Source organism: Simochromis diagramma, unplaced genomic scaffold, assembly GCF_900408965.1.
Source record: "Simochromis diagramma unplaced genomic scaffold, fSimDia1.1 OVJJ01000123.1, whole genome shotgun sequence".
NCBI lineage: Eukaryota > Metazoa > Chordata > Actinopteri > Cichliformes > Cichlidae > Simochromis > Simochromis diagramma.
This window is the reverse complement of record NW_024386778.1, coordinates 2,383,366-2,392,734: the sequence shown is the minus strand read 5'-3', so window position 1 is coordinate 2,392,734 and position 9,369 is coordinate 2,383,366. Positions and strand designations below refer to the sequence as shown.

Sequence of the window (9,369 nt, the reverse complement as noted above, 5' to 3'; positions counted from 1 at the left end):
ATGATGCTTGCTCCAGTGTAGCGGCTCGAGTTAGGCTGGACCCGTTGGCCAGCTACCCTCAGGGTCATTCCACGGTTGATTACATGGTCCACTATTGTAGCTCTGATGTCATCAGCAATTCTATTTCTTACTCTTCCTACCCTTCCTCTCCCCCCTCCTCATCTTCCTCTCCCCCCTCCTCGTCTTCCTCTTGCTCCTCCTTGTCCTTGTCGTCCTCTTCATCCTACTTCTTCACCTCCACGTCCTCTTCCTCGGCCTCCTCTACTTCTCACTCTTTCTGCTCCCTCCATTGTACTCCGCACACACAGTATTACCTGTATTATAGTGCTTAGGCTGATTGCAAAGTGAACTAATTATCTAAAAAAGTTTTCACATGTGAAAGTGTGCCAGACAGTTGGCAAATTAGTGTTACAGTTTTTTTCAGTCGCTAACAAGCGTTTGTCCAAACAGTTGTCACATTTGCAAAACTCTAAACACAATTAGCACAGCATCGGTCTGTTGTAGCCATACCATTTACACATTTCATGTCGTGTTCACCCAATATGCAGTCAGTGAACACATTTCCACAATGCTTACATTTTCTCAACAGACAAGCTATACCTCCCAACAAAATTATGGACTGTTTTTGTAGTATCTACGAATGTTAACACACAACATCCCACAATAGCAAAAACAATATTCCAAACCTTAGATACAGTATAAAAACCTCTGCTTCTGCAATGATATCAGTACAAAAACAATATCAATATCAAAAATATATCTCAGCTGATAATAAACAAACAATTGAATAATTGACACACAGCTGATTTATGTTGGGTAAATTGGGCCAACCACAGCTTCTTCCATTCTGGCTTAGACTCAGTGGGGTTTATAAGGCAAGACCTTGAGGAGTGATGTTTTTGGAAACAAAAAAAAGACAAACACTGTAATGTCTGGTCGAGGAAGAGGAAGAGCAAGGGGCCCAGGGAGAAGAGCAGGCCCAAGGAGAGGGCAAGGTAGAGGTGTAAGAATGCGTGGTGGTGGCATTCCAAGGGCTGCAAGAACAGTAGTCAGTGATGAAATTCGTGCCACTATCATTGACCATGTAATCAACCATGGTCTTTCACTAAGAGAGGCTGGTGAAAGAGTGCAGCCCAATTTGAGGTGGTCAACGGTTGCCTCCATTATACGCATCTTTCAACAAACCAACAGGTAAGTATTGCATTTTACATGGATTGTTTCTATTCTCACTTGACATGTCAATATGGTCATACAGTAATGCATATGTTGAATTTTTTGTCTTTCTAAAGAATGCAACGTCTTCCACCCTCTGGGGGAAGAGGAAAGCTCCTCAGTAATGATCAGGAGCTTGCCATTGTAGAAATGGTTACTGCAAATAATGCAATAAAACTGTGTGAAATTCAAACTAGAATTGTGGCGGACCATGAGATATTTGACAATATCGATAGAATCAGCCTCACAACCATTACGCGGACATTGTCCAAACACAGAGTGCGGATGAAGCAGCTCTACACTGTTCCCTTTGAGAGGAACAGTGAGAGGGTCAAGGAGCTACGACGACAATATGTCCAGGTATAGTGTATATTCAATCCAATGTCCAGTTCTATAAGCTTTGCACTTTGCAAGTAGGTAACCTACACAATACTAGGTTACAGTACAGTATGGTATACAGTACTAACATGACTTACATAAACGTTGTTTCAGAGAGTTATGGAATTGGAGGCCAACCAGGCCCCTCATGAATTCATATACATCGATGAGGCAGGATTCAATCTGGCCAAAAGGCGTCGACGTGGACGAAATGTAATTGGAAAAAGGGCCACAGTTGATGTGCCAGGACAGAGAGGGGCAAACATTACCATGTGTGCAGCAATTGCAAATGCAGGATTACTCCTTCACAGATGTCAGGTTGGACCCTATAATACAGAGCGCTTGCTTGCCTTTCTCAATGATCTCCACCAGCGCCTGGTTCCAGAGCAGGGTCAGGAGGGTGAAAACATGAGGACCTTTGTAATTACCTGGGACAATGTGGCTTTCCATCACTCGCAAGCAATAACAACATGGTTTGAAATCCACCCAAGACTGGTAAGTCTCTTCCTTCCACCCTATTCATCTTTCCTCAACCCCATAGAGGAGTTCTTTTCTGCATGGAGGTGGAAGGTTTATGACCATCAGCCACATGACCAGATGTCCCTCCTTGAAGCCATGGATGCTGGCTCCAGGGACATCACAGTTGACGAATGCCAAGGGTGGATCCGACATACCAGGCGGTTTTATCCCAGGTGCATCGACTTGGATAACATCAGATGTGATGTTGATGAAAACATGTGGCCTAACCCTGAAGATCGCAGAGATTAGATACAAATTTTTTGCCTTTTTGTGTCCTTGTTTTACACAAGAAAACACTGTGTCATGCTACATGTTGTTAGTGTTTTTTAGGTCATTGTTTTGTGGGTGACAAAGTGTGTTTGTCGGCTGTCAACCTTTGCTAGTGTTCTGGAAGAATGAGTTTATTTGAGACCTGAATAAAGTGTTTTGGTAGTTGTAGTGTATTTTGAATGTGAAATGAACTGCTTTGCCAAGCTGACGGTCAGTTAGGAGGATTGTGTGAAGTGTTTTGCAAAAGTGACCTAAGTATTGGGAAATGTGTCCTAGCAGCTGTAAAAAACTGTAAACTGCATTTTTAGATTTAAAATATGTTTCAATAAAATATTGCTGTTGAATGCTGTCTTTTTATTTTGTGCCAAAACAATGATAACTGATCCTCAGTTTAGCCCACATAGACTTCTGTTGTGCTCACTGTGTGAGGAGTTTTGCAAAAGTGACCTAAGTATTGAGAAATGTGTCCTAGCGTCTGTAAAAAACTGTAATAATCACATGGAACAGCACATGATTATTTGCAGCTAGCAGGTTGTTAATGCTGTCCATCAAGTCTAAAAACAGCATATTAATAAGTGGAGATCCTGAAGGCTACTCCAAAAATGATCAGATTATATTTTAAATATTTGTTCAATTCTCTTCCAAACCCCAGCTGTCTATTGTAAGTTTTGAGTGTTTACTAAAATAAAAATAAAAGCGTTCTAACATCTTACTTGTTTGTTTTTATTCAGGCATACATGTATACTATTTTTATTAAGAGGGATTAAGCTTGTGTTTCTGTCATGTAGTGATTGTGCTTAACTGTATGAAGCTTATTATGCAACAGATGATATGTAAAAGTGAATTTTGCCAAAGTGCTTAAATTAAGAGGGAATGGCAGTAAAAACTCCAGAACTGTGATGTCATCGAGTACACTGCCGTCCCAATTGTAGAACGATCGCGCTGCGTTCTCAGGAAGTCTGGACTCCTGTGTGAACTTACGAAGTCCAGACTCGTGAGAACACGAGTACAGACTTGCGTACTTGAGTATTTGGAAATGGCCTAACAGTCTGCAGTCTGTGAACTAACCTCAGGTAACGCCAGCTAGCAATGTTAGCTCGGTGGCGAGTATCCTTCATTAATAGTAATTTAAAGTCACACCACTATAGTACATCGAAGATACTGAAGTTTCGCCCATCCCATTGTTCTTATGAAGTGTTGTCGGATTTTCCAAGTTAAAAAATGCATTCACGCCCGTGCACTGCTTGCTCTGGGTCTATTGTGTAACTGACGTCACCAACATTAACAGGATGCTTAATTTAAAGCCTCCTATTGTGTGTTTTGTAATACAGAGAAACTGTATTACAGTTTTTCTCAAATGCTAAAACACATGTCACAAACGTTACCACCAGGTCCCCCAATGTCCAAACACAACACCCTTCTCTAAAGCTACATAAACACAACCACACCTTCCCACTGCAAAGCTGTCAAAACTGTAAACACTATACACAGCATTACACACTACAGCAAAACAATTGAAAACACAATGCTCAATTTGTGAGAAGGTTCTTTGTTTCATAACTGCCAATGCATATTTTAGAAACTGTACAGTAACGGATTGTCGTAGATCTCTGCAGAGGATTAGGCATTTAGATTTGTGAGTTTCACATGAAGACTATAAATCTATAGAAAATCCTGCATGTACGTACACTACTGTAACACAACTCAATGCAAAAACAGAATCTATTGCACACAACAGTAATCTTGAAAACATGAACAGGGTGTGAAGTTTTTTTATTTACGTTATTCACACCACACACACACCACAATCACTGTGCGGCATCATGTCGCTGAGCTGTTGCTCGCATCTCGTCCGTAATGATGGTGCGAGGTTGTCTTGCTCTCCCTCCTGGACCTTCTCCTCTCCCATGTTGGCCTTCTCCTCTTCCTCGTTGGTCGCTCCTCTTCCTCCTCTCATTTGAACTCCTCTTCCTCATTGGCCTGCTCCTCTTCTTCCAGGGCCAGCTCTTCTCCCTCCTCTGCATCAAATTCCTCTTCCCCTGACTCTGCCTTCATCCATTGTGTTTGTTTGGAATCTTCAGCATACTGTGCACTCTGAACTTGCTTTTACATGTGGGTACAGCATTAGCAACAAGTGTCTTCAATTTTGAGTCATTGTGTGTAGTGAATGACGCCAGGTGTGTTCCCTGTGTTCAAAGATTGGTGACTGTGGCAAGCATTTTGCATCACATGGGCTTTCATTTGAGAATATGAGCAGAGTTGTTTTGCAACATGTGTTTTAGCAAGGAAAAATGTGTTTAGATTTATGAGTACAGAGGGTTGTGTCTTGTGGATTGTGTCTTCATGTGACATGTGTTTATGGTACTGGAATATGGTGGCTACATTTAGTAAATGTGTTTAGACTACTGGTCATTTGGGTTACAGGATTGGCTTTTGTGTTTTAACATTTGAGAAAGACTGTAATCCCAGATGGAAATTGAGTTAAAAAACAACAACAAAGAATCGAGTTGGACTCGAACCCAGGCCATGCATTCACAGCCATTCAATATACGACTACTGTACATGCTTATCCAACTGAGCTAAACCTGCGCCTGACTGCATTTAATCACCAAAATTGGAGAAACTGGAAATGACCGCCGTGTATTCTATTTATTTCAACAAAGTAACTGTATTCTGATTACCACCCATTTAAGCAGTAGCTGTAACTGAATAAAGTTACTCATATTTTGTATTTTAAATATGTAGCACTGGTACATGTATTCCATGATTCCACTTCCTCGGGTGGGTGCAGCAGCGGGCCAGCTAGCTCCTGCACCTAAGCCGGTTCCCTGGGTAAAAGCATCCAGAACCCTGGAGAGTCCATACAGCTGTTCCTCGTCTCCACTGGGAGCTCAGAAGAGTCCTTCCAGCCAGCTGTCTCCGCTGTCCATCCACATGCAGCTTATACACTGCCATCTGTTCCTGCTGGAGGCTTTGGAGAGTCCATCCAGCGCCACCTTCGGCGCCGTCCCCACAAGAGGTCAATGCCTCTACTGGTCCTGCGCCGTCAGTCGGTTATTGAAGTATTTTGTTTATGTCTAAAAACAGCTTCCTGCTGTAGCTGATAATGAGGATAAAAAACATGAAGTAAGCAGCTGTAAAGCAAAAGAGGAGGTGAAAGATGCTAATACTCTTTATAGAGTTTTAGATGATTATTTGTCTATAAATTATTTCTGTCCTTATTTACGTATATATATATATATATATATATATATATATATATATATATATATATATATATATATATATATATATATATATATATATATATAATGATGCTGTTCACAGTGGGTTTGGCAGGTGAGGTTTGTATTTGCTCATATTTGTTGAGCTGCTGAAAAGTTGCATTTGACGTGACCTCCCAGTTCATTCACATCACAGCCCACTTTAACTTCAAAACCTTGTTACGGGTCATCCTATTGATGAATGTATGCACCATATTTTCAATTACCATCTATACATACTGATGGATTGCGAATAAATGAATGAATTTTGGAGAGAGGACTCTAACACAAGAAAATCCAAAAACAAACAAGAAAAAAAGATCAAGCAGTATACAATTATCAGGTTAATGGCAGGTCAAACAATACAGAACAAGAACGACACAGCAACAGGCAAAGACGAGGAATCCCAGGGAGGCCTACTTTAATGGTCCGGGTGAGTGGCATTATTTTTCCGGCAGTTTCGTGTCTCCTCCCGTGGGCGGAGTTGACCTAATTTCCTCTCTGGAATCACACCTGGAGCTCATTATCATGGCAGTATATAAGGCCAGCGCTGACTACTGCTCTTTGCCAGATTGTCTGGGACCCTGTATTAGTTCTTGGCTCATTCATGTCTTGGATTAAGTTTTGTACTATTTCTGACCATGTGCTTTTCTGTCTCCAGTCAACTCCACGGATCATTACTCATCTGTTGCCTGCAGCTGTCCATAGTCTGGGCTGCTGGTCTGCTCGCAAATACTTATGCCAAGTCAGTCTCAGCACGGACTCCAGTTTCATTCTCACCTGCCTGCCTCTCGGCCAACTCTCATGTATTTCTGGAATCCTAACATATCCTTAACACTCATCCGGACCGACTCCATCTTTCCCTTCCCTCCCTGGTCACGCCTCCAACTGAAAACAAGTATGCAGCTAAAAGAAACACACACTGGCAACAACTCGTTGCCAGTGAAACATCCACTTGACATCGCAGTAACATCTCTTTTTCCTCTGTTACAGAGTTTCTGACCTCTGGCCTATAACCCACCTATCATGTCAGCCCTATGAATTACTTCCTGGAACCCTGGAATAATCATGTGCACTGCACTCAAGTTCATGTAACCTGTGTTCATTAGCCACTGATCCCAGCTCTCGTTCATGTTTATGGTCTGCTATGTTTAGTTTTCCACGTTTGTAAATCGTATTGCCTCACTGTTGTGTATAGTCCCCTCACTAAATCCCCTGTAAATAGCTTCCTGTGCATCCTCCCGTCATGGTAAATAGTCACACTTCGAGTACCTGTGTGTTGAATCTGTGCCTTGAGTCCACTCTGCCTGACGGCCTCCAGCCGTGACACCTAGGCAATTCTGAAGAGAGGAAAGAATCTCAATAAAAGTTATTATATAAAAGGAGGCTAACAAGAAAATATATTACCAGGAAACATGACAGATAGAAATTGTTGAGTTAGAATGGGCAGATTAACCACCCTTTAATTTTTGATTTGTCACGTCTTGAACCTTTTCATTTAAATTTTACTGATGTACCTGGAGAAGTGTGAGACATGTTTATGTACTGGCATCACCTTTATGCAATGAGATGACAGGAAAAGTGATGTAACTACCATCACAGAAGACAGATGCATCTATAGGCGTTGTGATCCCACTGCTCCCCAATCTAGTATAAGCAGTTGCACACTGCTGAGATCTTACATAGATGGGTGTTCCTGATAGTAGGTAGATGAAAGAGCAATCAGATATAAGAGATCCAGTCTGTCCTCTTCTGTTAAAACCAGCAAAAATATGTTAAAGAGTAATAATAAAACAACAACAAGCTGCAGCCGACATAAAGTGGAAAAGACTGCTTAAACCTTCGTATGGGTTTGGGAGAATATATTTACTTTTACCTAAAGATTGTGTCCAAATATTTTTTTACACAAGGTTTATGTAAAGCGGCCTACTTGGGTTTGAAGCACAGTTCGTCAGTTCTAAATAGGAACTTGAATTAGAAGTTTAGTTCCCCGTTTGGACTTTGGTCATTATTTTCACGTTGTAGAATACAACAAGGTTGGTGATAAGTGGGTAAGGTTGTCAGTGAAGACATGGTTGTATTAGTAAATGGGTCAAACAGAGAGCTCTCTAAACAGGATTGTGACCCATTTATCTATTTTAAACCTTCAGATTAAGAACATTGTGATGGAAATGAAAAAACACTAGCAGGTATAGATTAATTCAAATACATTTCATCTATGTAGCGGTGCACTGACAGCAGCCATCATTCCACAGTTTTAAAATTTTCTTTAAAGAATTTTGTCTGGCTATGTGTGAGTGCTGTTATTATTTCACACATAGAAACAGAACATCATTGTGTGAGAACCAGTCTAAACCAGACAGGCTTCCTGCTTATGCTTTGATGTAATACAAAATTACACATCTCTAGTACAAGTGGTTGCAGAATCAATTGTTGTCACCAACTTGACTATTTGTCATCAAAACGGTGCTTTAAGTAAAGTAGTCATGTAGTTTATCACACTTCCCATGGAAATGTTGTCATCCATAAACAAGAAAATACTGACATTAATCTCTGCTTTTTTAAAATCACTATTATATTTTATAGGGGTGCAACGATACTCGTATCGATATTGAACCGTTCGATACAGTGCTTTCGGTTCGGTACGCACGTGTATCGAACAATAAAATTTTTTAAATTTATTTCATCAACTTTTCTTCTGACGATGCTGTCTGTGTTGAGCGCTCAGTGAATCTGCGTTCGACTACTCCGCCTAGGTTGCACTGTCGAGCACAGATCCACTGAGCGCAGCGCAAGCTAGCAAGACAGAAGTTAAGCTCATTGCAACATGGCAACTGCCTCAATGCCTCCTGAAGTTGAACCTCCTCCACCGTCATTGAAATCTGGCGTTTGGAACTTTTTTGGCTTTCGTGTGAAGTATGACCCTGATGGTAAGCGCGTTGTGGACAAAACTACAACAGTATGTCGGATGTGCCGCGCCATGGTTAATTACATCGGTGGGAACACAACAAATATGAATGCACATTTACGCCGACATCACCCTAGTGCAAAGACGAGTGAAGGCAGACAAAAACAACAACAAACACACATGCTACAAACTTTGTCGGAGTCATTTAGACAGCCGTTAGCGCATGATTCTAAGAGCGCAAAAGAAATCGACAGGGCAATTGCTACTTTTATTGTGCTTTGAGGCAGCAGCCAAGAAAGGTGTAGTCCGCGTCTGTGAACACCCGTGTGCACACCTGTGTGCACACCTGTGTGGATCAGCATGCTTGTATTCCAAAGGTTTCTCCATGTAACAATCTGCTAGGGAGTGTGGGGAGCCATAGCCCTGTACCCCAGGGCATGAAGCAGATATGGAGGAGATCCAGGCCCCAGACATCCAGAGGCCCCAGAGTACGAGGACCCGAGGAGGACCACCAAAAGGGGGGGAACCGTGCCACCCTCCTGGGAAGAGCTGAGTAGAGCCCCAAACGAGACGTCACCCAGCAGCTACAGAGCAGAGGCCAGAGGGGGTTGCAGTGGCGTGCCCGCGGGCTCTGCCAGCAGCCAGCTGTGCCAGAGAGGACCGAGCTTCAGGCCCAGAGGCCTGAGGGCACCCTACCCCCCGGAAGGGGCCCAGCCGGGCCACAGGCGCCAGGCCCCGCCAATCGGCCAACAGGAGTGAGCCGGTACATACATGAGCGCCCAGCCCCAGTCGACAAGGACCACCAACACACCAACGTCT

The 9,369-nt window shown here is 42.4% G+C and overlaps 1 protein-coding gene across 1 annotated transcript; it reads left to right on the top strand.

The window, feature by feature from the left end:
• The first annotated feature begins 570 nt into the window (after positions 1-570).
• LOC120721335 lies at positions 571-2,374 on the top strand. Its single transcript, XM_040011593.1, has 2 exons — positions 571-1,572; positions 1,705-2,374. The coding sequence occupies exons 1-2, from the start codon at positions 1,291-1,293 to the stop codon at positions 2,356-2,358; spliced, it is 936 nt and encodes a 311-aa protein (XP_039867527.1). The 5' UTR covers positions 571-1,290; the 3' UTR covers positions 2,359-2,374.
• Positions 2,375-9,369: the final 6,995 nt, after the last annotated feature.